This window comes from Pyrus communis, chromosome 17, assembly GCF_963583255.1.
Source record: "Pyrus communis chromosome 17, drPyrComm1.1, whole genome shotgun sequence".
Lineage (NCBI taxonomy): Eukaryota > Viridiplantae > Streptophyta > Magnoliopsida > Rosales > Rosaceae > Pyrus > Pyrus communis.
The window spans coordinates 1551153-1571869 of record NC_084819.1 but is presented as its reverse complement, the minus strand read 5'-3'; the positions used below and the strand labels follow the sequence as shown (position 1 = coordinate 1571869).

The 20717-nt window shown below is 36.8% G+C and overlaps 4 protein-coding genes across 4 annotated transcripts; all 4 read left to right on the top strand.

The window, feature by feature from the left end:
- The first annotated feature begins 2202 nt into the window (after positions 1-2202).
- On the top strand, positions 2203-3874 carry LOC137721837 (pentatricopeptide repeat-containing protein At1g12775, mitochondrial-like). The gene has a single exon (XM_068460859.1). The coding sequence runs from the start codon at positions 2252-2254 to the stop codon at positions 3545-3547; it is 1296 nt and encodes a 431-aa protein (XP_068316960.1). The 5' UTR covers positions 2203-2251; the 3' UTR covers positions 3548-3874.
- Positions 3875-5053: 1179 nt separating this feature from the next.
- LOC137723190 (uncharacterized) lies at positions 5054-6266 on the top strand. The gene is made up of 2 exons (XM_068462360.1): positions 5054-6160; positions 6243-6266. The coding sequence occupies exons 1-2, from the start codon at positions 5054-5056 to the stop codon at positions 6264-6266; spliced, it is 1131 nt and encodes a 376-aa protein (XP_068318461.1).
- An 8177-nt stretch (positions 6267-14443) lies between these two features.
- On the top strand, positions 14444-16019 carry LOC137721835 (pentatricopeptide repeat-containing protein At1g12775, mitochondrial-like). Its single transcript, XM_068460857.1, has one exon. The coding sequence runs from the start codon at positions 14493-14495 to the stop codon at positions 16017-16019; it is 1527 nt and encodes a 508-aa protein (XP_068316958.1). The 5' UTR covers positions 14444-14492.
- A 2764-nt stretch (positions 16020-18783) lies between these two features.
- Positions 18784-20609, top strand: LOC137721836 (pentatricopeptide repeat-containing protein At1g12775, mitochondrial-like). Its single transcript, XM_068460858.1, has one exon. It carries the CDS (start codon positions 18839-18841, stop codon positions 20348-20350), a length of 1512 nt encoding a protein of 503 aa, XP_068316959.1. The 5' UTR covers positions 18784-18838; the 3' UTR covers positions 20351-20609.
- Positions 20610-20717: the final 108 nt, after the last annotated feature.

Sequence of the window (20717 nt, the reverse complement as noted above, 5' to 3'; positions counted from 1 at the left end):
CAAATGAGTAAAAGAAAGAAAGAGTACAGACTACAACTAGAAGAAAGAAAAGAAAAAGATTATGTGGCCATGGTATGATGTGGTTGAGTCCATACTAAATGTATGGACTCAATGAAATAACCAATTAGAATTTAACATTTAATAACGTTATGCAGTTTCGGTTTCAGAGGGCCGAAACCGAAACCAAACCGTTTTTCCCCTATTCGGTTCGGTTTTAAACCGCAAAACCAAACCGTTCGGTGTGGTTCGATTTGGTTCGTGTTTTGGTTTCAATTTTCGATTTCAAGTGCCCACCCCTACTTTTCATAAGTGTAATTAGTATTTGTTTTATCAAATGATAGATTTGTTAGATTAGATGTTAGATTAGGGAATCGACGAGATTCGAACCCACACCGTGATGGAAGGGCAACACTCATCTCCACCACTGTGTTAGAAGGCCACTTGCCTGTAATTAGTATTCTTAAAACAAAAGATAATAAAAAAAATTATAAAAAACATTTATTATCCACTAAAAATAGATTTGAAACTGCTGCCAAATTTGACAGCAACTCCCTCTGCTGCCATTTCATGTCATGCCACATAGGAATTGACATTTCGGTTGGAAAACATAGTGCTGTCTTTTTTAACCGTTATTAATTATGTAGACTTTTTGACATCTCATTTGAATATGCTCTTAGATATACTTTATACAGGCTTTTTAAGGAAGGGACCCCATTTTTTTTTTTTTTAAATGTTAATTAGTTGTGTTACCCACCTCTACATTGTATTCAATGATCTGAATAGTCTATTTTGTAAGTCTCGATTCATAAATCATCATTGCACAATTCAATTTAATCTGAATTCATTTGCCTATTTAATTATCACGATAAAATTTAAATGTTGTTTGGATCAAATGTCATAGTCTAAACTACATTTTAATAAAACACTGTTTGTCGACCAAAAACTAATAAAATTATTACTATACCCTTTAATACAAAACTGAAAGAAGATATTAGAAAATAGGGGCTTTTAGATCTAGGTCCAAAAACGTAGGTAGTTTTTGGGACTGAGTCCAGTTATTCAATTACATATTTTGATATCAATTTTGCCCCTTCAGATAAAAATATTTAAATTCTTTAATTTTTTTTTATCATTTATTCAGTTTTTAAATTTTGAATATTTAAATACTCAAACTAAAAAATTATCTAGTAACTACCTACCTATTGTATAGGAAGAAAAATGCTTTATACCTACAAAGCAAATATAATCTACCTACAAAACAAAAATAAACTACCTATTGTATTGGAAGAAAAATGCTAGGAACCTACATGGCGGAACATAAAAATATAAATATGATATAATATACCTCCATTAAAGGAACGAATTTGGAGGGAAGAACACAAAAATATCACCCATGAAAGGAAGAGACAAAAAAGAGGAGGATTGATAGAGGGAATTGTTTGGAAGAAGGAAAAAAGGTGGGATGAAACGGACTAGGGGTTGAGGTGATTATATGGCTATAACTAATCCTACAATTAAGGGCTTAGTTAAACGACAAATAATCTCATAATTAAGAAATTTTGTGTATATATAACAATTCATAAGCCTAATGGATAAATATGGTACAAACCACAAATAAGCATACATGGAATCTTAATTATTGGACCTATTTCAACGAAGTGGACTAATTCTACTAGTGGCTCACAAAATTGGATCTATAGCTAGTTATCCCTAGAAAATAAAACAATGTGGGCATTAAAATAATTTTGTACAAACAAGTTTTTACTTTTTTTTTTTTAACCTCACAACTATGAGCTATGTCACCTTATCAATACCCTCCCAACTGCAAGTGGCCCTTTGCCACAGTTGTGGGAAATTGTTGAGTTCTTACATTACGGCATAGCTTCAAACCTCTTCGGTGGCTAACCCACCCAACTCATTTTCTCTTTCCTATTTTTTTGGGATGTAAAAACAAATAACTCCTATACTCCAAAAATCTCATTGTGTATTCCAAACTTTTTATAATTAAAAAAAATATATAAAGGAGTATAGATTGAGACTTTTAAAATACTAATAACAGTTTCATATTTAAAATAAAATAAAAAATATATTTCTCAACACACAAAGTGTGTGACCTTTACAAGTACACCAAATACTATAATATACTTGGGTGAAAACAAATAAAAATTCTCTTCCTTAATTTTACTCTTCTTCGGGGACTAGTTTAAAGAAGTGAGGTTTGCTGAATTTGTGTAGCCAACTGAAACTGAAGATGAAGATGAAGAGGATAACCACAAGACCTCCATCTCGAGGTAATCTTCCTTCTTTCATTTTTACCATTCTGCGGAATCCAAGTAGGGGATTTCATTCCGACGCTGTTAATGCTAATCCTACTTGTACGCATACAATTAAACGAACCCATTTGGTGTCGGAGAGTATGATTCAGACTCGATGCAAATCTGGAAAAATTAGGAAAGATGAAGCTTTGGGTTACTTTAATTCCATGATTCAAACCAAACCCTTGCCCTCTATTTGGACTTTCAATTGTTTGTTGGGGGCACTCTCCAAGATGAAGCAATATTCTGCTGTGGTTTCTATGTGTAAACAGTTGATGGGTTACGCTCATTTCCGACCTGATGTCAGTACAATGACTATTTTTATGAATTGCTTGTGCCGTCTGAACCGGGTGGATTTGGGTTTCCCTGTTTTAGCAATTACCCTTAAATACGGTCTTCAACCCAATGCTCATTCTATGAATACTTTGCTTCATGGGCTTTGCAAGTACAGTTCCTTGGCTGAGGCAATGGAGCTGTTCAAGTTAATAGAAGAGAAGGGATACAAATGCAATGAAATCACTTATGCTACCATGATCAATGGATTATGCAAAGTTGGGAAAATTTCTAAGGCAGTCGAGATTCTTAAGAAGATGTGGGAAGATGGAAGGTTTAAGCCAAACCAAGATTGCTACAATCCAATCATCGATAGCTTGTGTAAAGAAAGCCGAATGGACGATGCCTTGACCCTATTTCGAGATATGATCAGCAAAAGTGTTGTACCGGATATTATCAGTTACAACTCTTTGATTCATGGGTTATGCAACATGAGTCGCTGGGAAGAAGTGCTCCCTCTTTTTGAAGGAATGGAAGATCATGGAGTCAGGCCAGATGTTGTCACCTACACCACTTTAATTTATGCGTTGTGCCAATCGGGGAGGTTGGAAAAAGCCAAGAGCTTCTTGATTTGCATGCTTAACAGTGGAATTTCTCCTAATGTATGCACGTATAATGTTCTAATCAACGCGCTGTGCAATGATGAAAGAATTCAAGAAGCACTGACTCTGTTTGGAACAATGATTGAGAAACGTATAAAGCCTGACGTTGTCACTTTTACTTCCTTGATCTCTCCTTCATGCAAGTCGGGTAACTGGGAGGAAGCTGTGATGTTATTTAAAACCATGATTGATCATGGAGTCTTGCCTGATATTGTTACATACAGTGCTGTTCTCGATGCTTTATGCAAGGAAGGGAAGACAACAGAGGCACTGAATCTTGTGGAAGAAATGATCTGAAGAGGGGAAAAGCCTGATGTTGTAACTTACAACTCTTTAATTAATGGATTGTCCCGTATGAGACAATGGAGAGAAGCAACAAGGTTGTTTGACAAAATGGTATGCCATGGAATCTCACCTGATTGCATAACTTTGATGATACTTTCCAGTGCTCTCTGCAATGGAGGGATACCAGATGAGGTTCGCCAAGAATTTAAGGCGAGAATAGATGGAGCTTTGAAGCTAGGTTAGAAAAGGTCTAAGAAGGATTGATGCCTCTAGCCTGGTCTAGAAACGGGAAGAACTTTAAGAGTTTGTTCATCCTAATGCTTCATGTGCAGAATAATATGTTACATGGTTTGAAATTTATATTAATGAATAGATTTCCATGTTTTTCTTGTTTCTGGTACGGCTTTGATTGATCACCCCCCTCATCCACCTTCGATTTTATGTGAGCCGGTAATGGCATATATTTTAGCCACATATGAGCTGCATCAATCTGTCTCGTTTGATCTGAACGAACAATCACCATGGTCATTTATACGTACTACATTGGTGGCAGTCTATGTATTTATACGTCCTTACGGCAACTGAACCAATTTGGAACTTCGCTGCCTGGAAGTAGAACACTTGATAGCACTTCCCCGCCTGTAAGATTCATATCATGGAGACGGCGACAGCCAAATTTTCGCATAGCCTTTGGCAACTAGACACGTCCATCCAACGAATGAGTCTCACATCTCCGTCTCCCCATATCATCTTTGATTGTGTTGAAACTATTTCCTTTGATATTGCACCATCACATTCTCACATTTTAATTAGTTACATTAATCATCTAACTCTGTTTTTTTTATTGAAGAAAAAATTATTAAAGAGAGAAACTGCGAGTACAACCAGCACCAGTAATGATTATACTGAACTAGAAACCCTTGTCGAGCGAAAGCATCCGCCACAGAATTTTCCTGTATGAAAATGTGATTCTATCCAACATCAGAGAAATTCGAGGTCAGTCAACGGATATCTTCAACAAGAGAGATGAGATTCCAAGGAATCTCACAATGATTCTGGACTGCTTGAGTGATGAGACGAGATCACCCTCCACCATGATCTTCTTGAGTCCCTTCCTCCTAGCATATAACAACCCTTCTTTTAAAGCCCTCACCTCAGCTTCATTAATGGTGGCGCCATCAAGGTTAACAGCTCCGTCCCCAATCATATTCTATTGGAAGAAACTTTACTTTTCCATATTTCCTTCCATGTTTTCTGCTTCCATGTTTCATGCTTTGCTTTTTACTTTTCCATGTTTCCTTCCATGTTTTCTGCTTCCATGTTTCATGCTTTGCTTTTTCTTTCTTTATGTTTTGCTTTCCTTTCTTCCGCTCATTTATATGAGCTTTCCTTGTACTTGGTTACACACAATACAAATATAGACATTCAAAATTCAATATGGTATCAGAGCAGTGACCCTAACCGGCCTGTCTCTGTGGTCTTCTCTTGAGAGATTTGTGAGCTTCTTGTCCTTCAATCATGGCTGAAGAAAGCTTAGTAAATTTGGAAGGAGACGGCTTTCATGCTACTCCACCATCACCACACTCAGATATTGATATCAACCCAAATCAACGTCTTAGTTCTGTCTTGCTAAATGAGTTTAACTATCTTCCATGGGAGAGAGCAGTTTCTCTTGCTCTGGGAGGACGATCAAAGCTTGGTTATGTTAATGGTGCTATTCCAATGCCTGAGACTACCTCACCGGAGTATGATGCTTGGCTATGCAAAGACCAGTTGGTCATGTTGTGGCTACTCAATTCCATGGATCGTAAGATTGCAGAAATTTTTAGCTATGCTGAATCCTCCATGACTCTTTGGAAAAATCTCAAGGAAATGTATGGAAATCAGAACAATGCGGCTAGAGTGTTTCAGTTAAAGAAGGACATTGCTGGTTTGCAACAGGAAGGGAAGCCATTTGTGCAACATCTTGGAAAGCTGACCACTATGTGGAACGAGCTGAATGTGTATCGACCACACACCATCGACGCTGCTGTGCTAACTAAAAGAGCCGAAGAAGACAAAATATTCCAACTCCTAGCAAGCCTGAGCCCTGAATTCGAAGATCTTCGAAGCCATATCCTCATGAATCCCGACCTGCCTTCTTTTTCAAGTGTGTGTGCCACAATTCAAAGAGAAGAGGTTCGAAGGAAAGTCATGACCTTGGACATGAAGGCAAATATACCAGAAGCTAGGGCTTACTTCTCTAACCAAAAACTTGGTGAGGAGAGAGGCTACAAAGGAAAGAAAACTGGCTTAAAATGTAGCCATTGTGATGCTGGTGGGCACTCAAGAGACCGATGCTGGATTCTTCATCCAGAGTTAAAACCAAAGTTTCCTAGGGATAACAAAGGTGTTTCGAAAGGCTCGTACAACCTTTCTTACAAGGCAAATCATGTTGCCACAACTTCTTCTGATGGAGCACTGAAGTTCACCACTAATCCAGCTGCACTGATCAACGAGTTTGCTATGTTTCTTCACAAGAAACAAGGTCTTGGAGATAGTGAAGGACCACTAAATCAGTGTGACAACAATCAAACTACACTACTAGGACAGTTTGCTGGCTTCCTGGCTGGAAATGAAGGCGTGGTACAAAGGGACATCCCATGTATCTTACACTCCTTCTCAACTGCTCTCAGCATTGGTAATGTGCATAATTATTGGATTATAGATTCTGGAGCCACTGATCATATGACTAACAAGTCTACAAACTTGCATAAATTTGAAAAATTTTCTATTCCATCCCAAGTGTCAGTTGCCAATGGAAAAAATGCTATGGTTGTGGGAAAAGGAAAAATACATTTGATCTCAAGTGATGTCGAGTCTGAGGCTCTTTATGTTCCCTCATTCCCTTTTCAACTTTTATCTGTTAGCAAGATCACAAACTCATTAAATTGTCTTGCCATTTTCTCTCCCAAAAATGTGATCTTTCAGGATGTAGTCACCAAGAAGACGATTGGTGAAGGATTTTTCTTAAATGGTCTCTACTATCTTTCCAAGCATATTCAAGTTCCCAAGGTTTTTCAAGTCACTTCAAGCTTAGCTCAAGAACAACAACTTTGGCACCAACGTCTAGCACATCCTTCTGAAAAAGTTCTATCCACCTTGTTCCCAAATATGTGCAAAGTTACAAGTCCTTGTGATGTTTGTCATTTTTCTAAGTTTACTAGATTACCATTTACTTCCTCTTTGTCTAGGGCTAGTAACCCTTTTGAAATTGTGCATTCCGATGTTTGGGGACCAACTATAGAGTCTTTTGATGGATACAAATATTTTGTAACTTTTGTGGATGATTTCACAAGGATTACTTGGTTGTATCTTTTGAAATTTAAAAGTGAAGTGATGGAAGTTTTTCAAGATTTTCATAGACTTGTGGCCACCCAATTTGCTTCAAAAATTCATATTTTACGATCAGATAACGGCACATAATATATGTCTCATAACGTGTCACACTACTTGAGCACGCATGGTATATTACACCAAACAAGCTGTGTTGGAACACCTCAACAAAATGGGGTGGCCGAGAGGAAGAATAGAGATCTACTTGAGAAGACTAGAGCTCTTATGTTTCACATGAATGTGCCTAAGAAGTTTTGGTCTCAAGGAGTCCTTACTGCGGCATATCTCATCAATAGATTGCCTAGTAAAGTGTTGAATTTTAAATCACCTTATGAGGTCTTGAAAAATAGAAAGATCAACTTTTCCCATTTAAGAGTTTTTGGGTGTACATGCTTTGTTCACATTCAAACTCAAAATCGTGACAAGCTAGACCCATAGGCTGCCAAATGTGTCTTTCTAGGTTATTCATCTACCTAAAAAGGTTACAAGTGCTATAATTCAACAACTAGAAAAATGGTTGTTTCAAGGGATGTTAAATTTGAAGAACATGTTCCTTACTTCTCACAATCACTGGATTACTCTAGACAGGGGGAACATTTGATGGACTTATTTCCTTTTCCATATCCAAACGGAGAAGATGCAACATGCACTCCTAATGATCATGTGCCGGATGATGTTAACCTTCAGTCGGTGGAACATCTTGAAGATGAAAACCCTTCCTCATCAGAGATTCACACTGCACCCTCCAGTGATCCTTCCAACCATGATGTTGTTCAAATACCTGTAGTTCAATCTCCTACAGTTCGTCGCAATCCTGCACGAGAGAGGAAACTTCCATCCAAGTTGCATGATTATGTGACCTACACTGCCAGGTATCCCGTGACTGATGTTATTGATTATAGCAAAGTCTCATCTTCTTTTGCTACATTCCTAAGTGCCATTAATGAAGCTCGAGAACCTCAAAGTTTTCAAGAAGCCAATCTTTACAGTGAGTGGAGAAATGCTATGGCAGAGGAGCTTCAAGCCCTCCATGAAAATAACACATGGACTATAATGAAACTTCCAAAAGGAAAGAAGGCAGTGGGGAGTCGTTGGGTGTACAAAACTAAGTTTCATTCAGATGGCACAATCGAAAGGAATAAGGCTCGCTTGGTTGCTCGAGGTTTTACACAAACCTATGGCGTCGATTATAAAGAGACATTTGCTCCGGTGGCAAAAATGAACACTGTTAGAGTATTGTTGTCGGTTGCAATTAACAATGCATGGCCTCTCTTGCAAATGGATGTTAAAAATGCTTTCCTGCATGGTGAACTTGAAGAAGAGGTTTACATGAAGCTACCCCCAGGTCATCCTCAATCAAACAATCCAGAAATGGTGTGCAAACTCCATAAATCCATTTATGGTCTCAAGCAAAGTCCACGTGCATGGTATGCCAAGCTCAGTCATGTTCTGGAAAGGGTTGGTTTTTGTCGAAGTATTGCGGATTCTTCCCTATTTGTTCGTTCCAGCTTAGTGGGTAAACTAGTTGTGCTCATTTATGTTGATGATCTAATTGTGACAGGTGATAATATGTCAGAGATTAATGCTCTTAAACAGTATCTCAACAACAAGTTTTCTATCAAGGATCTCGGCACTCTCAAATACTTTCTGGGCATCGAGATGGCACACTCTCACAAGGGTTTCTTCCTCAACCAACGCAAGTATGTCATGGATCTTCTTCACGAAGCAAAAATGACAGATTGCAAGCCTGCTCGTACCCCCTTGGATAGCAACTTGAAGCTAAAAACTCACGGTGATCCAGTTCCCAATTTAAGTTACTATCAAAGAATGGTTGGCAAACTCATTTATCTGACTATCACACGTCCTGATATATCATATGCTGTCAGCATTGTTAGCCAGTTTATGCACTCTCCAAGCATGGATCATTTGAAGATTGTTCATCGTGTGCTACGTTATCTTAAGGGTTCCATTGGTAGAGGAATTCTTATGCGCAACAATAGTCACACTCAGATCTCAGGCTATACCGATGCTGACTGGGCAGACAATTCTCTCGATCGCAAGTCTACCACTGGGTTTTGTACGTTTGTGGGAGGCAACCTAGTTACCTGGAAAAGCAAGAAACAAAGTGTTGTTGCACGCTCTAGTGCAGAGGCAGAGTATCGTGCTATGGTGTCCACTGCTTGTGAACTTATTTGGCTCAAAAGCCTTCTATTGACTTTAGGTTTTCCTCATCAACAACCCATGTCCCTACACTGTGATAATCAGGCCACGATGCACATTGCATCGAATCCTGTATTCCATGAGCGAACTAAACATATTGAAGTTGATTATCACTACGTCAGAAATCAAGTTCAGTCCAAGGTGATCGACACTCACTACACGCGCAGTCATGATCAACTTGCGGATATTTTCACAAAAGGATTACCCTCTGCTGATTTTCAACGTCTTTTGTTCAAGCTTGGATCAATTAATCCCTTTGATCCAGCTTGAGGGGGAGTATTGGAAGAAACTTTACTTTTCCATATTTCCTTCCATGTTTTCTGCTTCCATGTTTCATGCTTTGCTTTTTACTTTTCCATGTTTCCTTCCATGTTTTCTGCTTCCATGTTTCATGCTTTGCTTTTTCTTTCTTTATGTTTTGCTTTCCTTTCTTCCGCTCATTTATATGAGCTTTCCTTGTACTTGGTTACACACAATACAAATATAGACATTCAAAATTCAATATATTCCCAAAATCATTTCTAAAGACAAAACCTACACTAGCTTTCTCTTGCAAAACAGAGCCATCAAATTTTAGTTTAACAAAATCTTTATCAGGGGGATGCCATTTGTACAAAACTCACCATTAGAGGCAGCAGATCGTAACATTACAATTTTTTTTGAACTATATCCACACTTAAAACTTGATTAAGTTTGAAGTGATTCCAACAGTTATTTTCAATAAAATGACTAACCTTTTCCAGTCTAAAGCACTTCTTTGATCCTTAGAGCAAGATGGAAGTACATAAGGAAAAATCCAATGATGGGTTCAAAAGCATATGTCTTGATCACTACCCACAATTCATCTCATGCATTTCTAGAGCACATCTCTACTTCTAGAAAAGGATCCGATGATGATCCTTTTCCTAGGGATCTTAGGGATCCCGTGATTATGACCGTTTATCGTATATCGTGCGATCAGAAATCATTTCAAAATTTAAAATTTAAAATTAAATATAAATAGTATCCAACGAAAACTGACGGCATAATGTACGATAAACGATCACAATTACGGGATCCCCTAAGATCCCCAGGAAAATGATCTGACTCTACTTCTAAGAATCCTTTTCCAGGCCAAAGAATGATCTTGCTTTATCTAGCAATGAAGAAAGTCATATTATTGCCTAAGGTATTTTCTTCTTTACTAATTGGATTGCCAATTATTTTCTTGAGATAACACTTTTCAACTTAATTTGGCAACACAAGCGTTATTTAAATAATCCGATCTTTTGATGCCGGTTTAAACTTTCCTAAAAAGTTGTGCCATCAGTTGTGTTCGTAAATGAAAAAAAAATGTGTTTTTTTTTCAAAATCATGGGTCCAACACAGGAATTTTTTGCCAAATTATCATATCAACCATACCATACCAAAGTTGTGGCAAAAAAATTGTACCATTGGTAATGGTACGATATTTGTACTGTACCATACACTTTTGGTACGGTAATGGTATCCATTACCAGTGGTATACCGTACCGTACCACTACTATTAATATTATATTATTTATTTATTCATTTATATATAATTTGGTATTGTTATCATTATATATGCACTTTATATTTTTTTTCTAGTCATTTATCTAATTATCTCATCCTCTAACCTCTACCTTTCCAATAAAAAAACCTAAGCCTTCTTGCGCTGCGACTCTTCATCTTTTCACTCATCTAGCCATCGACTTCATCTCTGTTGCTCTAGTTCCGGTGACTCTCTCTCTCCAGAGTCCATCTCATATTTTCCTTCATAAAATTGGGATGTCTTTCTCTTAGACTTCGTCTATTAAGTTAATTTTTGTATAATTTTAAAGAATGTAGAAATGGAATTTAGAAATCTTTGTATTATTTTTTTAAGGGATATTGGGTTCTTTTAGCAATTCTTCTATCTATTTACTTCTTGTTTCTTAAATGAATCTCTATAAAATTCTCATAATTAAATAAAAGAAAAACTAATGAAAATAACTTGAAAATTTTGAGTTTTAACGATAAGGACAAAATAAAAGGTAAAGTGAATAGTACCATGATTGACTTTTTAGTGTAAAAATATGGTTTTTCATTAAAGTAAACAGTACCTAGAGCTTTTCGTTAAAAATTCCTTAAATAAAAATGTTTTAGAAAGCCATAGGGAGTGACTAAAACACGTTTGGGCCTTGAATTGGATTGGAAAAAATAAAATAAAACTTTGGCCCAAAAGAATGGCCTAAAACAAAGTGGTAATTACCATTACCATACCATGCTGACCGAACTATTTAGCATGCCGAAATTCGATATACCGAAAGTTTGGCATGGTAATAGTAATAGATTTTGTCATACCAAATGACACACCTCGATCGAGATCAGGGCATGCTGGCCATCACGTGGAAGTGACGTAACCATGTGCACAGTGCGGAAGCTAATAAAATAATAATAAAAGTAATACGAATAAATAAAAACTAGCTTTACACAAAGTAATAATAAACAAGTGCAAGCGTCAGTGTGAACACTAAGTTCAGAGCAAGAACGCCTAATGCAGTCCAAAAGAAAACGATACCACAAAAGCACACCCGAAGGTGGTCCTACAATGGTGGTAGTCTGTCAGATATGCCGGGAAAATCCTCCGGGAAGCCACCAAACGTGCTAGCCAACTAGAACCTGGAGGGGCGCAAAACAAAAGCGTGAGTGGGCAAAAATAAAGCTTTTTGAAAACCATTTACTAAATAAGTTCTAACCCCTTGCAGTAAAACCTGTATAATTCCCAGAAAATAGAATATATATACATATATATATTTTTTAAAAGTGGGTACATTATTTTTTTGCTATAATTTTGTAAAGAACAACATTACTCTATTATTGATTTTTAAGTATTTATTATATTTTAAAAATATTATTTGAAGTTTTTTAAATTTCATAATTTGTGGGACATTAAATGCATAAATGCATGAGTTAAATTTCTTAAACCTCAATCAAAATATTTAAACAAACAAGGTTTTAGTCTAACAATTAGACTGATTAGGGACAGCAACCAAAAAGACTCGTTCTATTAATATGTAATTTAGACCATCCCTAAATAAGATGCCAAATTTTAAACAAAAATTTTAAAATTTAAAATTCAAGCTTATGTGACTCATCAATCGATATGTCAAATTTAAACAATTATTAATTGTATGACAAAAAAAAATTATTAATTGCATTATTTACTTTTCATTAGGGGTGGGCGAGGTTCGGTTTGGTGTGGAGTTTTTGCGGTTTTGGTTCGGTGCAGTTTTGAGGTTAAAACCGAAATGAAACCAAACCTTTTGGTTCGGTTTGGTTTGCTTTTAAACGGTTTTGGTTTGGTTTCATTGTTTGAAAAAATAATACACTATTAAAATTCAATCATGCATACACTATTAAAACTGCAAGTTACTGCATTGTTCAAGCATGCATACAATATTAACATTCAATCAAGCATGACTTCAATTATAATCAGGCATGCATGCATACAACATACATTATTACACTGATTCAACTAGAATCTTTTGATTGGCTTGAAGCTTGTTGTGGTTGTGAATTAAGAATAATAGCAAGCACAACAATTAACATCAATTAACATCAACAAAGTGGTACGAAAGGTGGATATGCATTCGGTGCATGTGAATATTACCTACATAGGGTTTGTTTTCGAGTGTGCTAATGGATTTTCGTGTTTTGAATGACTGACTACCATTTGGTGCATGTGAATGAATAATATCTAAAGCAGCAAGTATTGTTTGTTTGAAATATCTAACTGAGTGGAGACTGAGGGAGAGACAAAGAGTTAGATGAAGAATGAAGTTGAGTAGCAAATGAGTAAAAGAAAGAAAGAGTACAGACTACAACTAGAAGAAAGAAAAGAAAAAGATTATGTGGCCATGGTATGATGTGGTTGAGTCCATACTAAATGTATGGACTCAATGAAATAACCAATTAGAATTTAACATTTAATAACGTTATGCAGTTTCGGTTTCGGAGGGCCGAAACCGAAACCAAACCGTTTTCCCCCTATTCGGTTCGGTTTTAAACCGCAAAACCAAACCGTTCGGTGTGGTTCGATTTGGTTCGTGTTTTGGTTTCAATTTTCGATTTCAAGTGCCCACCCCTACTTTTCATAAGTGTAATTAGTATTTGTTTATCAAATGATAGATTTGTTAGATTAGATGTTAGATTAGGGAATCGACAAGATTCGAACCCACACCGTGATGGAAGGGCAACACTCATCTCTACCACTGTGTTAGAAGGCCACTTGCCTGTAATTAGTATTCTTAAAACAAAAGATAATAACAAAAATTATAAAAAACATTTATTATCCACTAAAAATAGATTTGAAACTGCTGCCAAATTTGACAGCAACTCCCTCTGCTGCCATTTCATGTCATGCTACATAGGAATTGACATTTCGGTTGGAAAACATAGTGCTGTCTTTTTTAACCGTTATTAATTATGTAGACTTTTTGACATCTCATTTGAATATGCTCTTAGATATACTTTATACAGGCTTTTTAAGGAAGGGACCCCATTTTTTTTAAAAAAAAAATGTTAATTAGTTGTGTTACCCACCTCTACATTGTATTCAATGATCTGAATTGTCTATTTTGTAAGTCTCGATTCATAAATCATCATTGCACAATTCAATTTAATCCGAATTCATTTGCCTATTTAATTATCACGATAAAATTTAAATGTTGTTTGGATCAAATGTCATAGTCTAAATTGCATTTTAATAAAACACTGTTTGTCGACCAAAAACTAATAAAATTATTACTATACCCTTTAATACAAAACTGAAAGAAGATATTAGAAAATAAAACAATGTGAGCATTAAAATAATTTTGTACAAACAAGTTTTTACTTTTTTTTTTTTAACCTCACAACTATGAGCTATGTCACCTTATCAATACCCTCCCAACTGCAAGTGGCCCTTTGCCACAGTTGTGGGAAATTGTTGAGTTCTTACATTACGGCATAGCTTCAAACCTCTTCGGTGGCTAACCCACCCAACTCATTTTCTCTTTCCTATTTTTTTGGGATGTAAAAACAAATAACTCCTATACTTCAAAAATCTCATTGTGTATTCCAAACTTTTTATAATTAAAAAATATATATACAGGAGTATAGATTGAGACTTTTAAAATACTAATAACAGTTTCATATTTAAAATAAAATAAAAAATATATTTCTCAACACACAAAGTGTGTGACCTTTACAAGTACACCAAATACTATAATATACTTGGGTGAAAACAAATAAAAATTCTCTTCCTTAATTTTACTCTTCTTCGGGGACTAGTTTAAAGAAGTGAGGTTTGCTGAATTTGTGTAGCCAACTGAAACTGAAGATGAAGATGAAGAGGATAACCACAAGACCTCCATCTCGAGGTAATCTTCCTTCTTTCATTTTTACCATTCTGCGGAATCCAAGTAGGGGATTTCATTCCGACGCTGTTAATGCTAATCCTACTTGTACGCATACAATTAAACGAACCCATTTGGTGTCGGAGAGTATGATTCAGACTCGATGCAAATCTGGAAAAATTAGGAAAGATGAAGCTTTGGGTTACTTTAATTCCATGATTCAAACCAAACCCTTGCCCTCTATTTGGACTTTCAATTGTTTGTTGGGGGCACTCTCCAAGATGAAGCAATATTCTGCTGTGGTTTCTATGTGTAAACAGTTGATGGGTTACGCTCATTTCCGACCTGATGTCAGTACAATGACTATTTTTATGAATTGCTTGTGCCATCTGAACCGGGTGGATTTGGGTTTCCCTGTTTTGGCAATTACCCTTAAATACGGTCTTGAACCCGATGCTCGTTGTATAAGTACTTTACTTCACGGGCTTTGCAAGTACAGTTCCTGGGCCGAGGCAATGGATCTGTTCAAGTTAATAGAAGAGAAGGGATACACATGCAATGCAATCACTTATGCTACCATGATCAATGGATTATGCAAAGTTGGGAAAATTTCTAAGGCAGTCGAGATTCTTAAGAAGATGTGGGAAGATGGAAGGTTTAAGCCAAACCAAGATTGCTACAATCCAATCATCGATGGATTGTGTAAAGAAAGCCGAATGGATGATGCCTTGACCCTATTTCAAGATATGATCAGCAAAAGTGTTGTACCGGATATTATCAGTTATAACTCTTTGATTCATGGGTTATGCAACATGAGTCGCTGGGAAGAAGTGCTCCCTCTTTTTGAAGGAATGGAAGATCATGGAGTCAGGCCAGATGTTGTCACCTACAACACTTTAATTTATGCGTTGTGCCAATCGGGGAGGTTGGAAAAAGCCAAGAGCTTCTTGATTTGCATGCTTAACAGTGGAATTTCTCCTAATGTATGCACGTATAATGTTCTAATCAACGCGCGGTGCAATGATGAAAGAATTCAAGAAGCACTTACTCTGTTTGGAACAATGACTAAGAAACGTATAAAGCCTGACGTTGTCACTTTTACTTCCTTGATCTCTGCTTCATGCAAGTCGGGTAACTGGGAGGAAGCTGTGATGTTATTTAAAACCATGATTGATCATGGAGTCTTGCCTAATATTGTTACATACGGTGCTGTTCTCGATGCTTTATGCAAGGAAGGGAAGACAGCAGAGGCACTGAATCTTGTGGAAGAAATGATCCGAAGAGGGGAAAAGCCTGATGTTGTAATTTACAACTCTTTAATTAATGGATTGTGCCGTACGAGACAATGGAGAGAAGCAACAAGGTTGTTTGACAAAATGGTATGCCATGGAATCTCACCTGATTGCATAACTTTGATGATACTTTCCAGTGCTCTCTGCAATGGAGGGATACCAGATGAGGTTCGCCAAGAATTTAAGGCGAGAATAGATGGAGCTTTGAAGCTTGGTTAGAAAAGGTCTAAGAAGGATTGATGCCTCTAGCCTGGTCTAGAAACGGGAAGAACTTTAAGAGTTTGTTCATCCTAATGCTTCATGTGCAGAATAATATGTTACATGGTTTGAAATTTATATTAATGAATAGATTTCCATGTTTTTCTTGTTTCTGGTACGGCTTTGATTGATCACCCCCCTCATCCACCTTCGATTTTATGGTGAGCCGGTAATGGCATATATTTTAGCCACACATGAGCTGCATCGATCTGTCTCGTTTGATCTGAACGAACAATCACCATGGTCATTTATACGTACTTCATTGGTGGCAGTCTGTATTTATACGTCCTTACGGCAACTGAACCAATTTGGAACTTCGCTGCCTGGAAGTAGAACACTTGATAGCACTTCCCCGCCTGTAAGATTCATATCATGGAGACGGTGAGAGCCAAATTTTCGCATAGCCTTTGGCAACTAGACACGTCCATCCAACGAATGAGTCTCACGTCTCCGTCTCCCCATATCGTCTTTGACAATATTGAAACTATTTCCTTTGATATTGCACCATCACATTCTCACATTTTAATTAGTTACATTCATCATCTAACTTTTTTTTTTTTTTTTATTGAAGAAAAAATTATTAAAGAGAGAAACTGCGAGTACAACCAGCACCAGTAAAGCCCAAATGAAAAGAAGTTTTAGCAAACAAAGGGATACATAATTCCCAATAATGATTATATTGAACTAGAAACCCTTGTCGAGCGAAAGCATCCGCCACAGAATTTTCCTGTATGAAAATGTGATTCTATCCAACATCAGAGAAATTCGAGGTCAGCCAACGAATATCTTCAACAAGAGAGATGAGATTCCAAGGAATCTCACAATGATTCTGGACTGCTTGAGTGATGAGACGAGATCACCCTCCACCATGATCTTCTTGAGTCCCTTCCTCCTAGCATATAACAACCCTTCTTTTAAAGCCCTCACCTCAGCTTCATTAATGGTGGCGCCATCAAGGTTAACAGCTCCGGCCCCAATCATATTCCCAAAATCATTTCTAAAGACAAAACCTACACTAGCTTTCTCTTGCAAAACAGAGCCATCAAATTTTAGTTTAACAAAATCTTTATCAGGGGGATGCCATTTGTACAAAACTCACCATTAGAGGCAGCAGATCGTAACATTACAATTTTTTTTGAACTATATCCACACTTAAAACTTGATTAAGTTTGAAGTGATTCCAACAGTTATTTTCAATAAAATGACTAACCTTTTCCAGTCTAAAGCACTTCTTTGATCCTTAGAGCAAGATGGAAGTACATAAGGAAAAATCCAATGATGGGTTCAAAAGCATATGTCTTGATCACTACCCACAATTCATCTCATGCATTTCTAGAGCACATCTCTACTTCTGGAAAAGGATCCGGCGATGATACTTTTCCTGGGGATCTTAGGGATTCCGTGATTGTGACCGTTCATCGTATATCGTGCGATCAGAAATCATTTCAAAATTTAAAATTTAAAATTAAATATAAATAGTATCCAACGAAAAATGACGGTACAATGTACGATAAACGGTCACGATCACGGGATCCCCTAAGATCCCCAGGAAAATGATCCGACTCTACTTCTAAGAATCCTTTTCTTAGCCAAAGAGTGATCTTGCTTTATCTGGCAATGAAGAAAGTCATATTATTGCCTAAGGTATTTTCTTCTTTACTAATTGGACCGCCAATTATTTTCTTGAGATAACACCTTTCAACTTAATTTGGCAACACAAGCGTTATTTAAATAATCCGATCTTTTGATGCCGGTTTAAACTTTCCTAAAAAGTTGTGCCATCGGTTGTGTTCGTAAATGAAAAAAAAATGTGTTTTTTTTCAAAATCATGGGTCCAACGTAGGAATTTTTTGCCATCTCATATTTTCCTTCATCAAATTGGGATGTCTTTCTCTCAGACTTCGTCTATTAAGTTAATTTTTGTATAATTTTAAAGAATGTAGAGATGGAATTTAGAAATCTTTGTATTATTTTTTTTAAGGGATATTGTGTTCTTTTAGCAATTCTTCTATCTATTTACTTCTTGTTTCTTAAATGAATCTCTATAAAATTCTCATAATTAAATAAAAAAAAAAACTAATGAAAATGATTTGAAAACTTTAAATTTTAACGATAAGGACAAAATAAAGGGTAAAGTGAATAGTACCATGATTGACTTTTTAGTGTAAAAATATGGTTTTTCGTTAAAGTGAACAGTACCTAGAACTTTTCGTTAAAAATTCCTTAAATAAAAATGTTTTAGAAAGTCATAGGGAGTGACCAAAACACGTTTGGGCCTTGAATTGGATTGGAAAAAATAAAATAAAATTTTGGCCCAAAAGAATGGCCTAAAACAAAGTAGTAATTACCATTACCATACCATGTTGATCGAACTATTTGACATGCCGAAATTCGGTATACCGAAAGTTTGGCATGGTAATAGTAATAGATTTTGTCATACCAAAAGTTTGGAATGGTAATTGGTACATAGGTTTTGGTATGATAATCGTACCAATATCCCCTAGAAACAGCTTTACACATGCTTCTAAAAAAATCATTTTTTTATTAGGGGTAGGTGAACACTACCGATTAATGAAATTTTCATATAAACAATCCTATCTCTTTTTTAACAAAAGCATTTTTAGCATTACAGTTTATCAGACACTTAGTTATTTTTTTCCACGGTTATTTATTCTCACCGTAGCAGTTTCGAAAAAAAAAAAACACAATAACCTCAAACTTGCGTTCCTTCTTTTTCCTCTTCCTCGAAAGTGACTAGTTTAACGAAACTGAAAAGGACGATGAAAAGGATAACTACAAGAACTCCATTCCCAGGTAATCTTCCTTCTTTCATTTTTACCATTCTGCAGAATCGAAGTAGGGGATTTCACTCCGACGCTGTTAATGCTAATCCTACTTGTACGCATACAATTAAACAAACCCATTTGGTGTCGGAGAGTGTGATTCAGACTCGATGCAAATCTGGAAAAATTAGGAAAGATGAAGCATTGGGTTACTTTAATTCCATGATTCAAACCAAACCCTTGCCCTCTACTTGGACTTTCAATTGTTTGTTGGGGGCACTCTCCAAGATGAAGCAATATTCTGCTGTGGTTTCTCTGTGTAAACAGTTGATGGGTTGCGCTCATTTCCGACCTGATGTCAGTACAATGACTATTTTTCTGAATTGCTTGTGCCGTCTGAACCGGGTGGATTTGGGTTTCCCTGTTTTAGCAATTACTCTTAAATATGGTCTTCAACCCGATGCTCATTGTATAAATACTTTACTTCACGGGCTTTGCAAGTACAGTTCCTGGGCCGAGGCAATGGAGTTGTTCAAGTTAATAGAAGAGAAGGGATGCACATGCAATGAAATCACTTATGCTACCATGATCAATGGACTATGCAAGGCTGGGAAAACTTTTAAGGCACTCGAGATACTTACGAATATGTTGGAAGATGGAAGGTTTAAGCCAAACCAAGATTGCTACAATCCAATCATCGATAGCTTGTGTAAAGAAAGCCGAATGGATGATGCCTTGACCCTATTTCGAGATATGATCAGCAAAAGTGTTGTACCGGATATTTTCAGTTATAATTCTTTGATTCATGGGTTATGCAACATGAGTCGCTGGGAAGAAGTGTTCCCTCTTTTTGAAGGAATGGAAGATCATGGAGTCGGGCCAGATGTTGTCACCTACACCACTTTAATTTATGCATTGTGCCAATCGGGGAGGTTGGAAAAAGCCAAGAGCTTCTTGATTTGCATGCTTAACAGTGGAATTTCACCCAATGTATACACCTATAATGTTCTTATGAACACTCTTTGCAAGGAAGAAAGATTTCAAGAAGCGCTTACTCTGTTGGAAAATATGACAACGAAAGGCATAAAACCTGATGTTGTCACTTTTAATCCCTTGATTTCTGCTTTATGCAAGTCTGGTAACTGGGAAGAAGGTGTGAGGTTATTCAAAACCATGATTGGTTATGGAGCACTGCCTGATATTGTTACATACAATTCTGTACTGGATGCTTTATGCAAGGAAGGGAAGACAACAGAGGCACTGAATCTTGTCGACGAAATGTTCCGTAGTGGGGAAAAGCCTGATGTTGTGACTTACAACTCTTTAATTAAAGGATTGTGTCGTACCAGGCAATGGAAAGAAGCCACAAGGTTGTTTGACGAAATGGTATGCCATGGAATCTCACCTGATTTCATAACTTTGAAGATACTTTCGGGTGCTCTCTGCAATGAAGTGATGACTGATGAGGTTCGCGAAGAATTTAAGGCGAGAATAGATGGAGCTTTGTAGCTTGGTAAGGAAATGGTCCAAAAAGGATTGATGCCCGGTCTGGAAACGGGAAGAACTTTAAGAGGTTCTTTGTCCTACTGCTTCATGTGCAGAACAACACGTTACATGGTTTGAAATTTATATGAATGAAGAGTGGTCATATATTAGTGATACATTTCCATTCACTTGGTATGTTTTTCTTGTTTTTGTTACGCTTTTGATTCATCACCTTCCTCACCGACCTTCGAGTTTATGTGAGCCGGAAATGGAATATATTTTAGCCGCACATGAGCTGCATCGATCCCTCTCGTTTGATCTAAACAAACAATCACCGTGGTCATTTATACGTAATTCATTGACTGCAGTCTGTATTTATACGTCCTTACAG

Coding starts and splice junctions, on each gene's coding strand:
- LOC137721837 (XM_068460859.1), top strand. CDS start 2,252: ATGAAGATGAAGAGGATAACCACAAGACCTCCATCTCGAGGTAATCTT.
- LOC137723190 (XM_068462360.1), top strand. CDS start 5,054: ATGGCTGAAGAAAGCTTAGTAAATTTGGAAGGAGACGGCTTTCATGCT. Junction 6,161..6,242: donor TGGCTGGAAATGAAGGCGTG/GTACAAAGGGAC, acceptor ATTGGATTATAG/ATTCTGGAGCCACTGATCAT.
- LOC137721835 (XM_068460857.1), top strand. CDS start 14,493: ATGAAGATGAAGAGGATAACCACAAGACCTCCATCTCGAGGTAATCTT.
- LOC137721836 (XM_068460858.1), top strand. CDS start 18,839: ATGAAAAGGATAACTACAAGAACTCCATTCCCAGGTAATCTTCCTTCT.